We start from the raw sequence: 24,734 nt of genomic DNA on the forward strand, positions 1-24,734 counted from the left end.
GGTTTGCGCTTTGCTAGTAGGTTAGCTTTTCTCCTTTCACCTGATCCTCTACATTCAAATCTAGTGACTCATTTGTGTGGTGGGAGGGGTGGGACTCAGCTGACAGAAGGGAGATAGAGTGTCTCTGACCTAAGCTCCCTTCAATAACTGGATCTCACTTTCTGTCAAACCTCAGACGTGCCAATCCCAATGGAGCCAAATATTTGTGAGTCACAACAGATGAACAAAAGACTAGAAAAGAAAGGCAGAGGCTATAAAAATGCAATTGTTATCCTCTGAATAAAATTGAATTGCACAGAAAACACCTGCAGAAGAGGACAGGAATGAAGCACGAATGAAAAAGAAGGCAGGGCCCTGCCACTCAAAGTAAAGCTTGGAGAAGGCTGACACATCACAAGCTTACATTCTTAAAAAAATGCTTTTTTACCTTAAGACTCCTGAGTGACAGTTTTTTTATAAATAGTATTTCTTTCTCATCTCCTATGTTTTTAGTCTATAAACCGCTTTGACCTACATGCCAGGAAAAGCAATATAGAAAGCTTTCATAATAAACATCAATATCTTGTAGCTGGGTCCCAGCTCTGCCCAGTCTCTACCGCAGTTATGTCTACAAGTATACCACATAAAGTATTTGTTAAACATAGGTAGTCTGCACTTTTTTTTGCAAGTACATATACTGCAAGGTAATGGTTGAGATACTGCCTGCCTTTTTTGTGTTCAAAGCACTTTATAAACAGCGCCTAGAGTTAGGCGCTTAGATCGGTGCCCCTAGCTGATCTAGGCACCTAACTTAATTATTCAATTTAGCTTAATTGGCACCATTAATTGAAAAGCGCCATTATATAAGCCATGGTATTAGTTTGTATTAGTTTGTAGATATGATTTCTGAGGATTGTTTGTGTGTCTGTTTTATTATGTTTTTATAATATCATGTATGTAAATCATGTAAACCGTTTAGTTTTAAACAGTATTGAAATTTTTTAAATAAATAAAAAACAAACAAAAAATATATAATGCATAAAGCACATCAACCGGCTTTAAAAACCTCTTGCGCAGTTTTGTAAAAAGGGAGGCATAATTAGTTGGTAGGCGGCTACCGCGAGAACCACAAGTCCCATGAGAACTTACGGCAATGTGTCAGTCAGTGGCGCAGAGCGGGGCAGGAGTTCTAAAAGCTCGCTCCTGCGCGTGCCGGCCCAGGTGCACTGCTGGCTTCTGACATCGGCAGGAGGGGCTCAGGCAGGATACACCGCTGGACCACCAGGGAAAAGGTAGGCGGGGAGGGATAAAAACCATAATTAGTATGGGCTGGGGAAACGCATCGTAAACTCGAACACTCGCATAGGTCGTAAGTCAACGACGACCTGTACTTCCTCCAGATCAGGCAAAAATCTTAACGTATACTTAATTTGCACATTTTGTGAACTGTGTATGTAAATCGCAACTCTTCCGATGCTCTTCCCTAACTCCTCTGAGCATACCTTGATTACAAATACATATACATTGCAAACTAATTTTATAAGAGGCCTTTCCCCAACATAAATTAATGTTTTATGCATAGAAAAAGTTTATAAATGACCTCCCATGTCTAACCTTTGCATCATTACCTGATTATACTATCTAGGCCAAGGGTCTCCAAAGTCCCTCCTCAAGAGCCGAATCCAGTCAGGTTTTCGGGATTTCCCCAATGAATATGCATTGAAAGCAGTACATGCACACAGATTTCATGAATATTCATTGGAGAAATCCCGAAAACCTGACTGGATTCAGCCCTCGAGGAAGGACTTTGGAGACCCCTGATCTAGGCAGAAATATGCATACCATTTCATAATGCAAAGTGAGCAACAAATTTTGAAATTAATTCAAAGACAAAGACATATGTCACAATCGGGCAAAAAAACACAGGGCCACCCAGTGGTAAGAGGCACCAGCTATTAAGCCTTCCCTCTCCCTCCCCTGGCAAGTCTGGCATCCCTCCTAACTCTCCTTTCCCTGCAGTTCCGGTATCTCTCTCTTTGGCTCCCCTGTGGCAGTGATGAAAGCAGGCTGTCTCCAGCTGGTACTGCTGGAACATTTCCTCTGTTACATTCCACCTACAGGAAGTTGCATCAAAAAAGCAGGACGTGACAGAGGAAATTCCTCTAGCAGGAACGACTTAAGAGACTGGGATTGTTCTCCCTTGAGAAAAGGAGACTGCGAGGGGATATGATCGAGACTTTCAAAATACTGAGCAGGAAAAAAAATTATTTACAATGTCTAATGTGACACGGACAAGAGGACATGGACTGAAGCTAAGGGGGGACAAGTCCAGGACAAATATCAGGAAGTTCTGCTTCACGCAACGAGTGGTGGACACCAGGAATGCTTTCCCAGAGGAGGTTATTGCGGAATCCACCGTTCTAGGATTTAAAAGCAAACTAGATGCAACATCTCCTTACGAGAGGCTTAGAGGGATATGGTGACTAAAATTACGCCAGGTGTACACTTGGCTGGGCCTCTGTGTGTGCGGATCGCCGGACTTGATGGATCAAAGGTCTGATCCGGAGATGGCAGTTCTTATGTTCTTATGACTGGCTAAAGGCACTCTGTTTTCATTGCTGCATCTGCTGATGACTTGCCACAAGTTTAGAGGATGGCAGGAGACTAGAGAGAGATCCCAGAACTGTGGGGTGGTCAGGAGGAAAAGAGGGGGAGAGATAATGGACCTTGGGGTAAGCAGAGTGAAGAGAGAGAGAGGGAGGGGGGGGAGTCAGAGAGAGCGAAAGCAAGAGAGAGAGAGAGAGAGAGATAGACATGGAGGAAGAGATGCTAGGGAGAGAAAAATACTGAAAAAACAGAGGGAGGGACAGAGAGGTGCCAGTCTACAGGAGAAGAGGGATCAGGGGAGAAAAGGAGAGATACTGGCTCCAGTGTGGGAGTGGGTAGGGGGCAGGAAAGAGAAGACAGATACTGGCCTGGGGTAGATGTTGGGAAGACAGAGGGGAAAGGTTGGACATAGAGAGAGACAGGGGCACAAAGGGGCTAAACTGGCCACAGGTGTAGGTATAGGGACACAGAGAAAAGATGCTGAATATGAGGGGGAGAAGGTAAATGCTGAATACAGGGGAAGAATAGGGGCAGGATGGATAGGGACACAGAGGGAAGATGGATGGTGGACACAGAAAGAGAAGGAATGTCAAAAGGACAGAAGACACTGGAAAAAGAGTTTTAAAAAAGAGTTTTAAAAAAGAACATTAAAAAAATCCAGAACAAACATTGGAGACAAAGCAATGCTCAGACAACAAAGGTGGAAAAATGTGTTGGGGTTTTTTTTCATACTTTATTAATTATAATATGTCAGCTTTGGAAAATATTTATCTCTGATATCTTGATTTCAGTTTCCATTTCTATTACTATGCCAGATTTTCAATATGGGTCTGGAATGTGTTTGTTTTTTGAAGGGTTTGTTTACTATAGCTCTGAAAGAATTTCTCCTTCCCCTCCCGTCAATCCCCACTACCTTGGAAGAGATGGTGTTCTAGATTCTCATCTTAATCTTTCTATCTGGGGCCATTCAGTGTTAGCTACACCACTGGCAAATCTTTCACAAGATAAAAATATAAAAATCTTGATAAGAACTTTATACCACAGTTATCCCTGTCCAACTTACCGTGGGAATCTTAGGAGGTGGTCTTTTGGTTTTCCCCTCTAAAACCTTTTCTTTAAGAATTATTGTATCGATATCCAGTGTTCCTATCAAGGTATTTGGCTTGTAATTCAAAGGCTGTTGCGATCCTTTTGATTTCAATTCAAGAGTGTGGTAGACTGGGTTTAGGTGACACTGGCTGCACAAGTCCACCAATTGATCCATCACTGCTTTACTGTGAAAAAAGAGACACTTATTAGTCATGTTCTGATAGAGCTGGTGTTGCAGTGCTTTCTGCTGTAAGATCCTTGATAGTTAAAGTATAGCTGAAGAAAGATCACTGTATATGAATGATCAGAATTTTAATTTAAAAGTTTATTGGTAAATTAAATTTTGTCATACCTAATATTACACAGCAAAAATACACTAAGGGGATGATATCATAAGTGAGAAGCATGCAGAACAGTGTTTTATGTACTTGGACATACTGCCAAATAAAAATAGGTGCTGCCACTACAGTAGAAAGAGACGCGAGTCTTGACAAGTGGGTTTCTTCCCTTCACAATCGAGGATTGCAAAGGCATCATGTACATTTTTCAACTCCGCCTCCTTGTGTCACTGGGGAGTGCCTCAGCTCCTCAGTTTATACCAAAGCAATGGATAATTTCTAAGAAGGAGAAATAACAAGGAGTGCACTGGGAACTCCCAGACAAATCAAATCTTTTCTGCTCTGCAACATTTAATCGAACAATCAGACATATAGTCTAAACAAGGTGGAAACAAACAAGCCACCTACCTGAGTGCAACCAGCACTAATATTTATCATGGGCGCATACCATGAAGGAAGCTGCAGATGCCGCTTTCAGAACCAGAGCTAAAGCCTCAAACTGCCTTTTGAGAACCAAGTCCAACCTGGAATCCTTTGCATCCTTTAATATCACTCCTTCCTCACAAAGGAGCGAAGTATACTTAGTTACATTGGCTACTAACAAATCTACCTCGGGTGGGGTAAAAAGCTGCAGGAAATCAGGAGCCATTGGATACAATTTTGTCATAGCTTTGGCAACCCTTAGAGGGCCCTCTGGCACTTCCTTGTGTTCCATCAGCAACATAGTTATCTCTGGATGTGAAGGAAAAAACATGGACTGTGTCTTAGAACTACTCATAAACAAACTTTGAGCTGTGGAAGTCTGCAGGGCTTCAAAGTTTAATTCCTGCAAAGATACTGTAATGACTTCCATCAAGTCTGCCAGTTTGAAAGTCTGCAAAATGTTGGTCCTCTCCCTGGTCTATGGCTGCCACAGACTCTTGGCTGTTATCACTCATCTGAGACCCAGAATCCTCTAACCCTGATTCCCAGTCTTACCAGTCCTTTTCTGACTGAACCTCTGGTTCCAGTGGCAAAGCATTCTGCAGCAGAACTGGGCTCTGAGAAGGTAAGCCCCTATGGGCCACCAGCAGCGGTACTCCAGACTGTACAGATGCTTTATACTTCACATAAGTTTCAAACATCAAGCTTACAAAATCAGAGTTAATTCCTAACTCGGATCTCCTGAGGATCTCTGCAGGGTAACCTCTTGTGCCCTTATGGGTTCAGAGGCATTTCTGCACTTGCGTCGCCATTCAAGAGCTATAGGGAGGATTTATTCCCCAACAAATGAGCTTCCTGCAACACTAAGACTCTGGAGGACTCAGAGGGTGCTAAGCTCAGTGCTCCCGCCCCCAATCATGTGTCCCATAATACATGCCACATGGATGCTCCTCAGACGGCCATCCAGTCCAAAGCTGATATGATGCAGGGGTAGAAAGGCCTGGGGAGTCCCATAGAATCAATTATTAGCAAACTCAAGGGGTTTTGAGGCAAATAGGGACTTTTAAAATAATATTGGGAAATCTAAGATGGCTGCATTGTCAGCACTTTGGCACCAAAAAACAGCCAGGAGAGCCATCATATATTTCAAAAATTCAGGAAAGGGGTTTTTGAAGGTGGGGAACCCTAGAGGAATCACCAGATGCCCTCAAAACTTTGATTTTTCAAGACCACCTCCCTGATTTCTCCCATAGACAGTAAAGCACTTAACTCACAGAACTGGAAGGTGCTGTACCTGCCTTAGCTCACACTGCAGCTAGATTACGGAAAAGATTTCTACTTCAGACAAGCTTGTCTCTTCGGGCAAGCTTGTCTCTTCGTGCTGCTTTTTATTCAGACCCCTTGACCCCTTTAGCTTCTCCACATCTTCAGGATGGAGACCGCAGCCGGCACCCGCTATAGCCCACTGGATCAACACGGGGCCACTCATCCTGCACTCCAGCACCTGATAAATCAGGGGCTAGCTGTCCCAGGATTTCTGGGAACCTCTGTAGCACCAGGAACTCTCAAAAGTCAAATAAAAAATCAGATGCTGAGCAGATGAAGACACCTTCTCAACTCGCTTAGAGAAAGAACTTAGAAACAAGACAGTAGATAAAGGCCAAATGGCCCACCTAGTCTGCCCATCCACAGTAACCATTATCTGAGGAGCTGAGGTACTACCAAGTGATACAAGGAGGCGGAGTTGAACAATATGCATGATGCCTTCTGAAATCCTAGCGGGTGAAGGGAAGAAACTTGTCAAGATTCACGTCCCTTTTGCACTGGAAGATTACTTTAAGAAAGAGTAGCTATTGCATTGCTTCTTTTCTTTTTCATTTACTTGTAGTTTAGGACTCTTTCAAATTGTGAACTAATTGTTTCTTGTTGAATTCTGTACAAGATGTTAATTTCTTGGATTTATCTTGTAAATTTATAAACATAAAAACAAAAGAAAAGAGACTTAGAAAAAGAGATTATGCGCTTACCCTGGTAAGCTCTTTTCCAGTAGATAAGTGACATGTTATCTTTTATACTTCCCGAAGTGCAAAACCGGCGATTTTAGGATTTTTGAGGAGGGGGAACACTCAGAAACCTCCAAACCCCCACTTTTCTAACCTCCCCCCGATGTTTCTCACAGGCTGTCAGCGTGTATACTCATTGTGACCCGAGAGGATCAATCACAAGGGCTGCAAGCCTGCTTTCAGCTCTCTCACAGTAGCTGGATGATCAAAATCACTGCCACAATGCTTCTCAAATCTGATCTTCGGGCTGCCAGTCAGACTTCAATGTCTGACTACACCTCAACCCCTGCAGACCGACGCAACTACGCAGCCAGCACCCTGTGAGACATCGCTGAGCCTCCTAAGGGCACCTAACAGCCTGCACTCGACCCCTGATTAAGAGAAGGTGAGACCATTTCAGGGCTGGCCCTGAGCTCCAGAGAAAATTATGCAGGCTGGCTTACATACTCAGTGAATGTTAAAGCAGGCAGAGCCTCAAAATCGCTCCAAGCACTTAAATACCCCAAAAGGGGAGGAAAGTAAAAATAAGAGTGAAGTAAAAATAAGAAAATGGGGAAACAGAACAGAAACAACTGCAGCCATGTGTGAAGAAGAAAAAAAAAAACTGTAGAGGGAGCTAGACAGCACTGTGAAGTACTATAGAGGCAGAGTGAAAAATCCGGAGCGGATTTCTTCTGCAACCATGCGGCTAAAGGGAAATAACCCCACTGTCTAGAATATCTCACCTATTGCGCTGGAATCTTTTTATGTGACAATAAGTGTAGATGTGCCCAGGTTTAGAGTAAGGGTAGTTCACTAAGGAGGGAGTCCACACTTAGGCGTGGAAAATAACCAGAAGTGAAGAGAAACTGGACATAAATTTAAAGAAATAAGGGCCTGTTTTACAAAGCCGCACTGCCCCAAAGCCCTTTAAATCTCTATGGGCTTCGGGGCCATTACCGCGTTGCAGCCACTAGCGCGGTTTTGTAAAACAGGCCCTAAGTTGTGCCTTTTTTCTCTGAACTATTTTTTTTTTTAAACCACCAAATATTTAGGGCTCCTTTTATGAAGCCGCGTGACTTTTTATCCCACACGCTAGCCGAAAAACTACCGCCTGCTCAAGAGGAGGCGGTAGCGGCTAGCGCAGCCGGCAGTTTAGTGCACGCTATTACGCGCGTTAAACTGCTAACGCGACTTCGTAAAAGGAGCCCTTAGAGTATTTTTGGCATGTTTAGTATTTTAGGGATTTCACCAAGTAAAGATGAAATGAAATTCTGGATTTTCTCTTTAGAGTAGTGCAGACTTTGCCCCCCCCCCCTCCATTTTTTTTTACTAAGCCCTAAGCTGCAATAGAGGTTTCTACTATGTCCTGGAGCGCTAAATGCTCTGACACTCATATAATTTCAATGAGCGCTGGAGCAGTGGTAGAGCATTTAGTACCCTGGGCCGTGGTAGAAACCTCTACCACGGCTTAGTAAAAGAAGGCCTTAATTATTTTCTCTTTCATTTTCCAATCAAGCAATAAAACATAAACAAGCATTCTATAGCAGAAATTAGTATATTACAAATACATTAAAAATAAATTGTTTCAAGCCCACATCATGAGAGAAGAAAAAGTTATAAATCATTATAAAGTAAAATATTAGGAAATCCTGGATTCATATATCCAATATTCAGCATATAATTCATCTAAAATCCATCTCACCATAAATCAAATCATTTCTCATGACTCCTAAGAAATTTCTCCAACAGTAAAGAGTCTCCAAAAACATAATCCTTTCCTTTATATGTTATTAGACATTTACAAGGATATTTTAAGAAAAATATTGCTCCCAGAATTACTGCTCTAGCTTTCAAGGCCAAAAAGGCCTTCTGCCTGAGCTGAGTATCTCTAGAAACATCAAGAAAAACATTTATGTTAGTACCACAGAAACTCTCATCTTTCTTTTTAAAGAAATTCTTTAATAGAAATGCTTTATCACTCTCATTAGTAAAAGTAACTAATAATGTAGACCTAGATGTAATAACATCTTGGGAGTCTTCTAGAAAAGCAGTTAGATCAACCTCTGAGGTTACAAGCCTGTCCACCCCTGACTGTTCATCCTGGAGTTTCTTCTTTGAAGGTAAATAATTGTTAATTGACATGATTTCAGAACTAGGCAATTTTAAGATCTCTCTGAGGTATTTCCTTAAAAGTATCTCAGGAGATAATAGAACTATAGTAGGAAAATAAATTTTTAAAAACCCGAGGGTTACAAAACCTGTGTGCATTCTCCATCGTCTCTAATCTAGAATGAAGGGGGCTCAGGAAGGATAAGGATAAGGTCATAGTGGAGAGACTGAATAAATTCTCTGCTTCGGTCTTTACAAAAGAAGATGTAAGAGATCTACCTGAACTGGAAATGGTTTTCAAGGGTGATGATGCAGAGGAACTGAAAGATCTCTGTGAATCTGGAAGATGTACTAAGCCAAATCATCAAGTTAAAAAGTGATAAATCACCAGGACCAGATGGTATACATCCCAGGGTACTAAAAGAACTCCAACATGAAATTGCTGACCTACTGTTAGTGATCTCTTACCTGTCACTAAAATCGCCTGTAGTGCCTGAAGATTGGAGGGTAGCCAATGTTATGCTGATTTTTAAAAAGGGGTTCAGTTGTAAGCCTGACTTCAGTACCAGGTAAAATGGTGGAAACAATTATAAAAAATAAAATTGTGGAACACATAGACAAACATGATTTAATGAGACAGTCAATGTGGGTTCAGCTGAGGGAGATCTTGCCTCACCAATTTGCTTGATTCTTAGAAGGTGTGAATGAATACATATGCGTATAAAAGCGAGCTAGTTGATATAGTGTATCTAGATTTTCAGAAAGTTTTTGACAAAGTTCCTCATGAGAAGCTCCTGAGAAAATTAAAGAGTCATGGGATAGTTGGCAAAGTTCAGTTGTGGATTAGGAATTGGTTATCGGATAGAAAACAGAGGGTAGGGTTAAATGGTCATTCTTCTCAACAGAAGAGAGTAAACAGTGGAGTACCGCAGGGATCTGTACTGGGACCGGTGCTATCTAACTTATTTATAAATGATCTAGAAACTGGAATGACTAGTGAGATGATTAAATTTGCAGATGACACTAAACTGTTCAAAGTTGTTAAAACGCATGCAGATTGTGAAAAATTGTAGGCAGACCTTAGGAAACTGGAAGACTGGGCATCCAAGAGGCAGGTGAAATTTAATGTGGACAAATGCAAAGTGATGCACATTGGGAAGAATAACTCAAGTCACAGTTACCAGATGCTAGGGTCCACCTTGGGGGTTAGTGCCCAAGAAAAGGATCTGGGTGTCATTGTAAACAATACAATGAAACCTTCTATCCAATGTGCAGCAGCGGCCAAAAAAGCAAACAAAACACTAGAAATTATTTAAAAAGGGATAGTTAACAAGACTAAGAATGTTATAATGCCTCTATATAACTCCACTGTGCAACCTCACCTGGAGTATTGCATTCAATTCTGGTATCTTTATCTCAAAAAAGATATAGCGACACTAAAAAAGGTTCAAAGAAGAGTGACCAAGATGATAAAGGGGATGGAACTCCTCTTGTATAAGGAAAAACTGAAAAGGTTAGGGCTCTTCAGCTTGAAAAAGAGATGGCTGATGGGAGGTATGACTGAAGTCTACAAAGACTAGGGGGCACTTGATGAAGTTACAGGGAAATACTTTTAAAATCAATAGGAGAAAATATTTTTTCACGCATTGCCAGAGGTTGTGGTAAGAGTGGATAGCATAGGTGGTTTTAAGAAGGGTTTGGACAATTTCCTGGAGGAAAAGTCTATAGTCTGTTATTCAGAAAGACATGGGGCAAGCCTGGATTGGTAGCATGGAATGTTCCTACTCTTTTGGTTTTCCCTATTTCTCAAATAAACAATGCATTACTGAATTTTCATTTAGAGCAAGCACAAAAGTTACCAGCAAGGTTCCTCCCTTTGAAGCTTCTTCAAATGACCTCCTGATTCTATTTATACATAGCCAAGTTGGGGCAATTATTAATGTTACTCAGGAACATTATTATCAGTATGGAGGAACTGAGGTCAATACCTGACAGACTTCTATGGTCTGTGTCCTGCAAATGGCAAAAGACTGAACGAAGATTCACCAAACACAGAATGGGAGAGCTAAGACTGATGCTGGACAGACTTCTATGGTCTGTGTCCTGAAAATGGCAAAAGACAGGTGAAGTTCAGTATTTCAGTGTTGTAGATCACTTTGTTGTCACATTTTGCAAGTGAGGGTGCTGTGCAGCTCAGGGGGGGGGAGCAGAAGATACCTTGACTGGTAAGTTGAATACTGTCTGCAATACTTGGGGATGATAGACTCCGTCATGTTTGGCTGCTTATATGGTTGGTATGATGGAGAATGGATAACCAGCATTTATGCATGAGTGGCTGGGATATGTGCAGAGTGGTGGTCACCTTGTTGGACAGCCTGGTCTTTATCTGACATAATATACTATCAACTATTGTGACCAGCCAGGTATTCTCCCTGCCAAGGTCCCAGTTAGGGCAGGGGAAAAAGTAAAAAATGAAATCCCGGGGTGGAATCAGGAAGGGGCATGTGGTTCCTGAGAATGATAATTTATCCGTTGACCACCAAAGGGAGACTGATTTGACTGAGGAGGAGTTAGGTGACCCATATCCTAGTCACCACCGGGGGAGCCCAAGAGGCCCCTGGAACACTGCTGACTCAACTAGAGTAGGGCATTGCCCCAAAGTATTTAAACCTGCAGTTGAGAACAGACAGGGAAGCCAGCTAGGGAGGAGGTTTAAGCCTTTTCTCCCTAGGGAGTCCCCGGGGCCAAGCAGGAGCAACCAGCCTATTCCCATGGAGCTGTTAGAGGCTGGACAAGCTGAGGAGCTGCTATTTCCAGAAGAACAGCCCATGGAGTGTGAGGAAAGTCTGGCAGAGTATGCTCCTGATGTTTCTGAAGCCATGCAGGTAGACTGGGTCTCTACCAGCAAGTAGTGAGTTGTGATTTTTTGCTCTGGACTGTTTGGGGACTATTTTTGTTTTGGTAAGCTGAGAGTGTGTATTGTTTGGGAGAGGTTTTGCTATCATCCTGGGCGGGAATTTTGAAAGCCTGTATTGAGGCCTTCTTTTGCAAAACCTGACACTCTCCTATCCTGGCAGTGAGCTGAACTGGCCAGAGGCTTTAAGGAACTTTGGACACTAGTGCTACCGAACAAATGCCATGAACTGTATTTGTGTTTTTTGAAACTGCCTGCTTGGGAGCAGTCAGTACTAGCTCTGAGGGGAGCTGAACTCTCAGACACAGCTGAGACTAAGTTAATGCTGAGAGCAAGCCAAGAACTTTATTTTGTGCTGTTTTATTTGCTTGCTTATTTTGGTATTTTTGTTTTGCTGCCGTTTGGGAGCATTCTGACAAGTTTGGCAGCTGTATCATGAACTACTTACCTTCAGGAAGGAATGAGTAAAATTGATTTATTTCCTATGAACTTCAATTGTTGTGTTTTGTTTTGGATTTTTGGTTCCTGTTGAAAACAGTTCAGTCCTGCAGGGTGACTCCATTTCGGGTCACACGCTGGTGTGCTATTTTGTGGTAACCACTGGGAGTGCTATTGAGCCCTGTCCTGGGCAACAGTGGGCTACACTATACAACTATGAAGAAACTATTTTTCCTTTCAATTTAATTGCACAATCTGTTTTTAATATAAATGTTATATTCATGACATTGAATTAACCAAATTAAAATGAGGAAGTAACAATTAAACTAAAATCATTGTTCTGAAACATGTACTTGATTTCAACTAATGAGACTTTAGTACCAAGGGACTAAAGGAACAGATCCGTTTACTGCTACTGTGGTGGAGATGTTTATGTTTATTAAAATTTGATATCCCGCCAAATCTTATAGCAGTTCTCAGTGGTTTTACATAATAAAAAAAATTCAGTAAGATAAAGAAAAGAACGCCATAAAACAGGACAGCACTAAAAGAAACACAATCGTATACAGCATGTAAACCATTATTTCAAAGTGTGTGAGGTGTTTAAGGAATGCCTGTTAACTTCTCAATGAATATGATCCATCGGAAAGGAATCTATGCCAAAAGCTAAAAAAATGGGTCTTCAATAATGTCTTAAAAGCCTAAGATTTACTTCAGACAAAATATGGTTCAGAAAGATGATTCCAAAGACTAGTTGCTAAATAAAAAAATACTTTGACGAGTGATTTCCCTCCTGGTTCTACACACTATAGGCAGAATTAATCTATTATCCATAATTGTGTTCCAAATGACTTAATAATATGAGGAACCGTCTTAACCTGAATTGGACTTTAAACATCTTCCAGTTTCTAGCTTTCAGATAAGTAACATTTTATTGGTTCTATATGTTCTGGGAAACAAAGTGCTGCGATGATGGTTCCCCTTTATCATTGGTCAAGTTCCAAATGATCGGTGAGTAGGAGCAGTGAGTGCACTATATTATATATTTGTGACTTACAGTTTATTTTGTGGACATTATTGTTATTATTGTTTGAATTTATAAGCACTAATGGTAGAAACCATGAATGTGACATCAAGTAACGCACATAGCTTATAGAATACAATCAGTTACATGCATTACATGGCGCACTTAGATGTGACTATTTATACCTACCAAAGAAATTACATAAAGGGTCCTCCCTAAATTCTGGCATGCCAGTGTGGGTTTATGCTAGTATTTCATAACATTTTAGGCACACCTACCGATAAGTGTCATTTTAAAAAATTGGCACTACGCACACTAAATCAAGGCGCCAAGTTATGGAATTGCCTCCATGTTTTTTTCTGACAGCTGTATTTTGTTGGCCCACGGTCAAGTATTGCATTTTAAAAGTCTTACTATTTTCTTTTTTTATCACCAAGACTCATGTGAAGAAATATGTTATTAGAAAAGCAATCTGGTTTTAATAGACCATTGAGAAGCAGGAGGAATATATCTTTAAGTCAACTTCTTCCTTGCCAATTTACAAATCAGTGGAACTTATGCATCTCCACTCCAACCCAGGATTAGACCCTACCAGTCAAACTGTGATCTCCCATGTGTAGCACTGTCTTTATCAAGAGTGAATTAACAACTTTAATTACTGCTGACAATGTTATGTAATCTTACTTTAAGAAAATAGAATACTGCAATTTGTTTCCCCTGGAAAAGCAATTTCTGTGCTGGGTCCAGCTGGGTAAGAAGGGTTTTAGGAACATCTAATCCTCCCTACCTCTCCGGGGGGGGGGGGGGCTCTGCTTCTGAAACAGAACTGTGTTTTGCAAAGGTGGGTTAAGCCCCGCCCCTTGATATTACCAGCCTTAGAGACCACCCTTACAAGAAAGCCAAGGAGCAGGTGAGCGTCTCTTGCTGGTGGGCGCTAGCCAAAGGGCCATGCTAAAGGACCCTTTGTGAGGACCATAGTGGACAATAGTGGATTAAAGTTACCAGGTTGTATGGTTTTAGAACACCAGGATGATGGCTCAGGACAGCTTAACTAATTCCAGAGCTAAGGGAAATTCGCTCATCAGCTAAGCATCACTGCATCTGGGCCATTGCCATGTTAAAGGTATTGACTAGAACTGCCAAATGTGAAAGGATCTTCTAACTTAAATTGATCTTATTATCATTTTATTGTTTCTCCCTCTTTCCTATCTCCATGGCTCCATTGCATACCCTCTTCCTGATGTTAACTCTCCCCAATCTCTTTCCCTCTCTCAAACCACTCCATTCTTCAAGACCCTACTATCCAACTTCTGAATTCATCACCTCTTTTTCCCTTTTGTCCCCTACCTTCTTCTCAACTCTGATGATCCATAGCTTTCTTCCTCTCATTCAGCCATCCCCATTCTTCTGAGCATATCTCTTCTTCAGTGTCTCTCCCACTCTTGTCCGTACTCTCTTGCTCTCTGCTGAAGATATCAATTCCAATCATGATCCTTCTAAATAATTCTCACTCTACTCATGCAGACCACATTATAATACCTCCAATTATATTCCTGCTCCTCTCTTCCTCTTTCCTCAGCCAGAAATATCAATCCAAATCCTCCTAACCAACCCCCATTCTACTCGGGCAAGTTGTACCGCAATGTCTCCAGTCTTATTTCTGTTCCTCTTCTCCCCCCCTCCCCTTCCTTCCCCCTTTTCATGTACCCTATGGAATGCCCGCTCTGTCTCTAACAAACCTGCCTACATCCACAACCTCTTCATCTCTCGAACTCGCCATCTACTCACAATAGCTGAGACCTGGCTCTGCCCTGAAGCCATTGTCCAGAGGCTACATTTTCTCCCAAACACCTCGCCCAACTTGTCGCAGGGGTGGAGTTGAGCTGTTACTTTCACCCTCCTGCAGATATAAACCCCTTCTCCCAGCTCAATCTCACTGACCTCCCTCCTTTGAAGTCTACTCCATCTGTCTATTCGCTCCTCTACCTCTCCATGTAGCAGTCATTTACTGATCCCCTGATAAGTCTCTTTCTTCCTACCTCATTGACTTTGATTTATGGCTCTCCTTCTTTCTCAAACCCTCAACTCCTTCCCTCATCTTTGGTGACTTCATACTGACAACCCCTCCAACTCCTAAACTTCCACGTTTCTCACTCTAACATTCTCATTCAATTTATAGCTGTGCACCACCACTACTATGTACCAGTATGGCCACTGCCTTCACATTGTCTTCTCCTACACCTGCTCTACCACTAATAACATAACATAAAAATTTACTTCTATATCACAGTACCGTGAAATTCTATGCGGTTTACAAAAGTAAAATAATTACAGTTAAGTGACGTATTTTAATTATAAGGGCATATGAGTCTTGACTACTGAGTTATCTTCTCCCAATTGCAAGCTTTTGAAGAAGAAACAGAAACATAGAAACATGAAGGCTGAAAAGCCCATCCATTCTGCCCAACCACAACATCCGCTATCTCCTCCTCTCTCTAAGAGATCCCACATGCCTGTCCCATGCTATCTTGAATTCAGATACAGTCTTTATCTCCACCACCTCCATCACACATCTACCATCCTTTCTGTAAAGAAGTATTTTCTTGCATTACTTATTCTTGCATTACTTGCATAGCCTATCACTTATTAACTTCATCCTGTGCTCTTCTCCTTCAAATTTTCCTTCATTTGAAAAAGACTCACCTCCTATACATTAACACCACAGATATATTTAAACATCTATCATATCCCCTCTCTTCCATCTTTCCTTCAGAGTGTACATATTAAGGTCTCTAAGTCTGTCCCCATACAATTTATGACAAAGACTACTAACCAATTTTGTAGCAGCCCTCAGGACCAACTCCAATCTATTTATATCTTTTTGAAGGTGCAGTCTCCAAAATTGCACACAATACTCCAAATGGAGCCTCACCAGAGACTTATACAACTTGTTCTTCAACACTGCCTCCTTTCTCAGTGGCTGTACTGCATCTCTTCAGTTTGTACCAAAGCAGTCGATAACCACTACAATAGCAAACATAAGGAGGGCTATGGGGAACTCCCCTGGCAAGACACTTCTGTTCTGCTCTGTAACAAGTATAATAAACAAATGTCAAAACATATATAAAACAAAGTAGAACAAAGAGGCCATCTATCAGTGTGCAGCCAGCACAAACATTTATGGAACATAAGAATAGCCTGACTAGGTCAGACCAATGGTCCATTTAGCCCAGTAGCCTGTCTTCATGAGGCCAATACAAATCACAAGAACCTGACAAAAACTCAAATAGTAGCAGCATTCCATGCCACTGATCCAGGGAAGGAGTAGTTTCCCCCATGTCTGTCTCAACAAGAGACTATGGACTTTCCCTCCAAGAACTTGTCCAAACCTTTTTTTAAAACCAACTACATTAACCGCTTTTATTACATCCTCCGGCAATCCGTTATAGAGCTTAACTAATCTCTGAGTGAAAAAATATTTCCTCCTATTGGTTTTAAAAGTACTACTCTCTAACTTCCATCGAGTGTCCCCTAGTCTTTGTAAATCTTGATGCAGAAAAAAAAAATCCACTTGTACCCATTCTACTCCAATCAGCTGTCTCTTTTCCAAGCTAACTTCTTTAGTCTTTCCTCATATGAAAGGAGTTCCATCTCCTTTATCATTTTGGTTGCTCTTCTTTGAACCTTTTCTAGTGCAGCAATATTTTTTTTGAGATAAGGAGACTAGAAATGAATGCAGGTCACACCATTGAGCGATACAGAGGTATTATAATATTCTTTGTCTTGTTTACCATCCTTTATCTAATAATTCCTAGCATTTTGTTTGCTTTTTTGGCCACCGCTGCGTACTGCGCAGAAGGTTTCAGCATATTGTCCATGAAGACACCCAGATCTTTTTCTTGAACGCTGACCCCCAAGGTGGATCCTAGCATCCGGTAACTAAGATTCGAATTATTCTTCCCAATGTGCATCACTTTGCATTTGTCCACATTAAATCTCATCTGCCATTTGGACGCCCAGTTTGTGTACTCTCAATTGTATTTGGAATGATAACATGGCATCGTACTCATAATACCTGACTGGAATTAGAATATCTCAAGTTGTGGACAGACATATTTGTCTGAGACATTAAACAGGCGAATAGGCGAATAATTACACTGACAGGGCAGAGCATCAGGATTCATATGCCCTCTTAACAGAATGAAGATTATCAAGGTAAGAACCTAATTTTCCCTTCTGTGGCATAGGGCATATGAGTCCTGACTAGTGGGATGCATCAAAGCAGTCCCTGGAATCTAGGGTGGGACAGCTCAGCCTGTCCTTAACACTGAGGACCCAAAAGCGGTGTCCTTGTGCATTGCTATGTCAACTCTATAAAACTTTGTAAAGGTATGAAGTGTGGATCATGTAGCTGCTCTACAAATCTCCTCGGGTGGGATCACCCAGGCCTCCACCCATGAAGCTACACTTTTCGTGGAATGTGCTCTCAAAAATATTAGTAGCTGTTTACCACAACCCATGCGAATCCATGTGGAAATAGATACCTTAGACGCTGGCTGGACTAGTTGGTAAAAAAATATAATCGAAGAGCCAAAAGTCATTAGTCACTTCAAGATAACAGCAAAGAACTCTCCTCACATCCAGTAATTTTAAAAATTTGTCTTGTTTCTTCAAACCCATGGACTGGAACGCAAGCAATCGAACATCTATATTGACGTGAAAAGCTGAAACTACCTTCGGTAAAAAGGAAAGAACCATGCACAGGGAGACTCCAGCTTCTGTAAGCTTGAGGAACAGCTCTCTGCATGAGAGTGCCTGCACCTCCAAGACTCGTCTCACCGTAGTGTTAACCATAAGATCCAGCAGGAACATATCTTGCATTGGCTCATATGAAGCCTTACTGAGGCCCTGCAAAACAGTGTTAAATTCCATAACACTAGGTTCCTAATTAGATTGTAGGATCTTCTATTACATTCTATAGCACCGAGTATACCTTTCAGCACTATTACAATGATAAATAGTAATAGTAGTTTGTATATAATGCATGTCCTAACTCTATACTTTTTTTTCTAAGAAAAATGTCAAGTAATTGTATATCTCTGAGGATTAATTACACATGGATGCCATGACAGCAAGGGCGCAATATTCCCATGATGCTCTGGTAATATTATACATCCCAAGTGAATGAAGGGAGCTAATAAAATATTATACAGGATGGGACCACCCAAGGAACAGCCATGTTCCTGTTATACAGTATTATTATCAGACTGAAATTATTATTTAACAAAACATGAAAGGGTCAGTACACAAAGCAGCCTGTTTATATAGCACAACATCCTGAACAATTAACATAGCTAATCAAGCTGAAAAACATCTGGTTCCTTTTTAGAAAGCACAAAGCATCCCTCGGGTCGTACAGCAGTATGGATTTATGTGGTACTTTGCTACCATGCAGGATGCAAATATGCTTTGCATTTTAGTTCTTCAGAAACACACCACCATCTCTAGGGAAGACAGCCTGGCTGCACATTTCTGGAGCTTATGTCCACAGGAATCTCCACAGTGGAGACAGAATCAGACTAGTCACAGCTTAACATAAAAACACAAGAGTTGCCATTCTGGGATAGACTAAAGGTCCATCAAGCCCAGTATCCTGTTTCCAACAGAGACAAACAAAGGTCACAAGTACCCAAAAAGGTAAAACAGATTTTATGCTGTTTATTCTAGTAATAAGCAGTGGATTTCCCCAAGTTCATCTTAATAATGTCTTATAGATTTTTCTTTTAGGAAATTATCCAAACCTTTTTTTTTTAACCCTATTAAGCTAACTGCTTTGACTACATTCTCAAGTAATGAATTCCAGAATTAAATTACATGTTGAGTGAAGAAATATTTTCTCCAGTTTGTTCGAAATCTATTTCTTAGTAGCTTCATCGCATGCCCCCTAGCCCTTGTATTTTTGGAAATAGTAAACAAGCAATTCACATCTACTCTTTCCACTCCACTCAGTATTTGTTCATGTATATTCTTAAGCAGATGATATTTTCCTCCTCTGTCTGACCAATGAATCCTTTGATAATATAGTGCTCCCCTGTGAATTCGCAGTCCCGTCATTAGCGGTATTTTCCTACCGCGAATGACCGGGCAGGAGAGGGCAGCCGGAGTGACAGCGAGTAAAGGAAATCACTCGCGGTATGCTCCGACCGCCTCTTCCTGTACTAAAGTCGGGCCTCACCAATCAGGAGCTGCGTGTCAAAATCATCTCATCCCTTTTATCATTTTCGTCATGCTTCTCTGTACCTTTTCTAATTCCACTATATCTTTTTTGTGATGCAGCAACCAGAATTGCACATAGCATTCGAGGGTTATATCACACCGTGGAGCAATACAAGTGCAATACAACATTCTCATCTTTGTCTTTGAATCCTTTCCTGATAATTCCAAACATTATATTTTCATTCTTAGTCACTGCTGCACACTGATGATACCTAGATCCTTTTACTAGGCAGTGACTTTGAACCTGGAACCTGGCATCACATAACTATAGTTCAGGTTCCTCTTTCCCACATGCATCACTTTGCACTTACCGTATTTTCACGCATATAACGCGCGCGTTATACGCGTTTTTACCTACCGCGCATACCCCTCGCGCGTTATATGCGTGAGCGCGGTATACGAAAGTTTTCAAACATAGTTCCCACCCCGCCCGACGCCCGATTCACCCCCCCAGCAGGACCACTCGCACCCCCACCCCGAACGACCACTCGCACGCGCTCCCACCCGCACCCGCATCCACGATCGGAGCAAGAGGGAGCCCAAGCCCTCTTGCCCGGCCGACTCCCCGACGTCCGATACATCCCCCCCCCCGGCAGGACCACTCGCACCCCCACCCCGAAGGACCGCCGACTTCCCGACAATATCGGGCCAGAAGGGAGCCCAAACCCTCCTGGCCACGGCGACCCCCTAACCCCACCCCGCACTACATTACGGGCAGGAGGGATCCCAGGCCCTCCTGCCCTCGACGCAAACCCCCCTCCCCCCCAACGACCGTCCCCCCCCAAGAACCTCCGACCGCCCCCCCAGCCGACCCGCGACCCCCCTGGCGACCCCCACGACCCCCCCACCCCCCTTCCCCGTACCTTTGGAAGTTGGCCGGACAGACGGGAGCCAAACCCGCCTGTCCGGCAGGCAGCCAACGAAGGAATGAGGCCGGATTGGCCCATCCGTCCTAAAGCTCCGCCTACTGGTGGGGCCTAAGGCGCGTGGGCCAATCAGAATAGGCCCTGGAGCCTTAGGTCCCACCTGGGGGCGCGGCCTGAGGCACATGGTCGGGTTGGGCCCATGTGCCTCAGGCCGCGCCCCCAGGTGGGACCTAAGGCTCCAGGGCCTATTCTGATTGGCCCACGCGCCTTAGGCCCCACCAGTAGGCGGAGCTTTAGGACGGATGGGCCAATCCGGCCTCATTCCTTCGTTGGCTGCCTGCCGGACAGGCGGGTTTGGCTCCCGTCTGTCCGGCCAACTTCCAAAGGTACGGGGAAGGGGGGTGGGGGGGTCGTGGGGGTCGCCAGGGGGGTCGCGGGTCGGCTGGGGGAGCGGTCGGAGGTTCTTGGGGGGGGCGGTCGTTGGGGGGGAGGGGGGTTTGCGTCGAGGGCAGGAGGGCCTGGGATCCCTCCTGCCCGTAATGTAGTGCGGGGTGGGGTTAGGGGGTCGCCGTGGCCAGGAGGGTTTGGGCTCCCTTCTGGCCCAACTACCAAAGGTACGGGGAAGGGGGGTGGGGGGGTCGTGGGGGTCGCCAGGGGGGGTCGCGGGTCGGCTGGGGGAGCGGTCGGAGGTTCTTGGGGGGGGGCGGTCGTTGGGGGGGAGGGGGGTTTGCGTCGAGGGCAGGAGGGCCTGGGATCCCTCCTGCCCGTAATGTAGTGCGGGGTGGGGGTAGGGGGTCGCCGTGGCCAGGAGGGTTTGGGCTCCCTCCTGGCCCGATATTGTCGGGGAGTCGGCGGTCCTTCGGGGTGGGGGTGCGAATGGTCCTGCCGGGGGGGGGGGGATGAATCGGACGTCGGGGGGGGGTGAACGGAGAGTCGGGACAGCGCACGGAGAGGCGGGGCAGTGCACGGAAGTCAGGGGGGTGAACGGAGAGTCGGGACAGCGCACGGAAAGTCAGGGCAGTGCACGGAAGTCAGGGGGGGTGAACGGAGAGTCGGGACAGCGCACGGAAAGTCAGGGCAGTGCATGGAAGTCAGGGGGGGGTGAACGGAGAGTCGGGACAGCGCACGGAGAGGCGGGGCAGTGCACGGAAGTCAGGGGGGGTGAACGGAGAGTCGGGACAGCGCACGGAGAGGCGGGGCAGTGCACGGAAGTCAGGGGGGTGAACGGAGAGTCGGGCAGCATGCGCGGTATAATCGTGAGCGCGTTATACCAAAGTTTTTGTGCTTATCATCGTGATTTCTGCGCGCTATACACGTGTGCGCGTTTTATACGGGTGCGTGTTATTTGCGTGAAAATACGGTACTTGCATTAAACATCTGCCATTTTGACGTCCAGTCTCCCAGTCTTGCAAGGTCTTCTTGAAATTTTTCACAATCCTCTTACGATTTAACAACTTTGTGTCATCAGCAAATTTAGGCCCCCTTTATCATGTTGCACTAGTGTTTTTTGATCGTAGGATGTGGAGGTAAAAGTTCTGATACGCACAGATTCCTATGCACGTGAGCTTTTACCGCAACGCCCCGCAATAAAAATCCTAACATAGTCTGATAAAAGATGGGCCTTAATTATCTCACTAGCTATTCCCATTTCTAGATCATTGATAAATATGTTAAAAAGCAGCAGTTCTGGCAGAGACCCCTGCAGAACCCCACTATTTACCCTCCTCCATTGAGAATCTTTTAACCCTACTTTCTCTTTTCTATCTTTCACACAGTTCTTAATCCATAATAGGATATTACCTCCTATCCCATGACTTTCTGATTTCCTCAGAAGCCTTTTATGAGGTACTTTGTCAAATGCCTTTGGAAAATCTAACACAATGTCAACCGGCTCACCTTTATGTTTATTAGATTGGTGAGGCAAGATTTCCCTTGACTAAATCCATGTTGGCTTTGTCTCAATCCATGCTTATGTATATGCTCTGTCAATTTTTCTTTATAATAGTCTCTACCATTTTGCCTAGCACTGACATTAGACTCACTGGTATATAATTTCCCAAATCACCTCTGGAACACTTTTTAAAAATTGGCATTATGTTGCCCACCCTCTAGTCTTCTGGTACTACCCTGGATTTTTAAGATAAACTACAAATCACTGACAAAAGATCTACAAGTTCATTTTTCAATTCTATCAATATTTTGGAATGTATACCATCAGATCCAGGTGATTTGCTAGTCTTCAATTATCAAATTGCCCCATTACATCTTCCAGTATTAGAGACTTGTTTCAGTTTCTCTGAGGAGAAGATTCTCAAAACTTACCTAGGACAAATGTTAGGAAGTTCTGTTTCACACAGCGAGTGGTGGACGCTTGGAACGCTCTCCCGGAGGAGGTTGTGATGGAGACCTCCACTATAGGATTCAAGAGCAAGTTGGATGCACACCTCCTTGCTAATCACATTGAGGGATATAGGTAAACAAGGTCTCATCTGGGACCACCTAGGCCTTCATTAGCAAGCACCTAGTTGAGCCTCCGCGTGTGCGGGTCACCGGACTAGATGTACCAAGGGTCTGATTCGGTGAAGGCATTTCTTATGTTCTTATTTAACAGTGGTTGCTAAACCGGTTCTAGTCGGTTTAGCGGGGCAGTATTTTACTGGCTGATTATCAAAACGGCTCACTATGGTCTTTTCCAGGCTTCCTAGCAGTCTCCCATTCTGCCCTGCAAATGTGGTAGAACAAGGTCATTAATATTAAAATGTTAGCAAAATGTGCTCATTAATATTAAAAGGAGCACTCCGGGCAATCTTCTATCATCACCGGACGATTCCCTAACCTCGATGTACCACAGTTGTGGGCAGAAGTTTCTGGAAGGGTCTGAGCTGCCTCCTGCTGCCGGGGTCCCCCAACAACCCAACTCCCAACACCTGTAAGCAGGAGGGATGCCTACTCCCTCTCACAACAGCCACTGTCCACCCCCACAAAAACCAAACACCTGACACCCCCAGCAGCAGAAGGGATGCCCACTCCCTCCTGCCACTGCTGTTGTCCTTCTGACAACCCTCCACCTCCCCCCTCTATATCTTTAGAATGAAGGCCAGCTGGAGAGATACCTACTCCCTCCGGCCCGCAGGCCCACCTTTTCAAAATGGCAGGTCTTTCCCTTCCTGCAGCATCCTGGAATGCACCAGCGAGGGACCCAAGTCCCTGATTGGCCCAGGCACTCAAGGCCCCTCCTATGCAGGGAGGAGCCCAAGGCTCTGACTGGCTCATAAAAGATTTCTGAAAAAATTAGAAAGTCATAGGATAGAAGGTATGTCCTATTATACATTAAGGTCCAAAACAACAAAATCATCAAATAGTTCCAAAGAAATAAAGGGAAAACCTTTAAAAAAAAAAACCCCACAAGGGCTATGGAAACTATGTTCTTGATGTAAAAATGTTTTAACAACAAATATTCTTCATAAATTAAAAGCGATGCAGTCAAATATAAATTCAAGCTATATAATATCCAGCAAAGAGTTGTGATACTGACCTGACATAGTCTGTGTTTGGATTATTAATAACCTTCTTCTGGGGTCCTATCCAAATGTATCACAGAACTTAAATATGCAATGATGCATCCAAAGATGTGTAAGAAAAATCACTGAGCACTGACAGCATAGAGTGCATTGCACATCAAATCTCAGTCTAAGCCAATCATGTCCTTCGGCCCCTCCCCATGCATCCCACGATGCACCAGGAAGGGAAAGTCCCACCATTTTGCAGTGAAGGGCCTGAGGAACTGGGAATCCCTCCTGATGTCAACTAATTTCAAGGTTCGGGGGTTGGAGGCAGGGGGCATTCGGTGGCAGAAGGGAGTAGGCATCCCTCCTACTGATTTTATAATGAATGGGAGTGGTGAAGGGAACGGATGGGAGGGGTTGGGTGTGGGGGCCTGGTTGGGGCTGTTAAGTTCATTCTGCCTCTTTTAGTACCAGGGTCATGGAGGGGGGTTGTTGGGGAGGGCTGGGGGTGGTAAGTTCAACAGGGGGATTGCCACAGCAGAAGGGAGTGGGAATCTCTCCTGCCAATTGCAGTGTTGGGAGGGGGGCCATCATCGGAAGGGGGGCTTTTTTTTAATTTAATGGGCAGATATTGTGTGAACATCTGTGCCATAAAAAAAGAAGAAAAAAGTCCCAACAGCTGAGTGACAAGAAGTTGCTTTAGGGCTTCCCCAAATCAGCTCTGTGCATGTATAAAAGTTGCTTTCAGAGCGACTGGTCTGTCAGGAATACGGCAAACCTCTGTGCAAATCATTTGCATGGAAACTTCTTAGAACATCGATCGCTGTTCTACAATCAACCAAAAAATAAAAAATAAAACGGTCAACAGCAACTCGCACAGTCTTAGCAACTGTGTTTAGTGCATTTAGCCCTAAGACCCAAACAAGGAACTGCATTATCTCTGAATCCTGATAAGAACCAGTAATTTGGGGATGGGCAGGGCGGGATGCTGCTTCCTTAGGCCCAACTAGGATATAGGAGAGCAGAATGGAAATGGGCTGAAGGGGTGAGAAATGCACCTAACTGGAATGGAAGACAGAGAATTGAGGGAACTGGAAGAGGTTAAAAATGTGCCTGTGTT

The 24,734-nt window shown here is 43.7% G+C and overlaps 1 protein-coding gene across 9 annotated transcripts in view; it reads right to left on the minus strand.

Annotated features, from left to right (window-relative positions):
* The window catches only part of COBL (cordon-bleu WH2 repeat protein), a 398,758-nt gene that overhangs the window by 213,902 nt on the left and 160,122 nt on the right, over positions 1 to 24,734 (minus strand). For all 9 annotated transcript variants that reach the window (XM_033930509.1, XM_033930508.1, XM_033930507.1 and 6 more), the window contains one exon: positions 3,650 to 3,860. In XM_033930509.1, coding sequence (XP_033786400.1) covers positions 3,650 to 3,860 — 211 coding nt within the window. The remainder of the gene's footprint in view (positions 1 to 3,649; positions 3,861 to 24,734) is intronic.

The sequence above is a fragment of the Geotrypetes seraphini genome, chromosome 2 (assembly GCF_902459505.1).
Source record: "Geotrypetes seraphini chromosome 2, aGeoSer1.1, whole genome shotgun sequence".
NCBI lineage: Eukaryota > Metazoa > Chordata > Amphibia > Gymnophiona > Dermophiidae > Geotrypetes > Geotrypetes seraphini.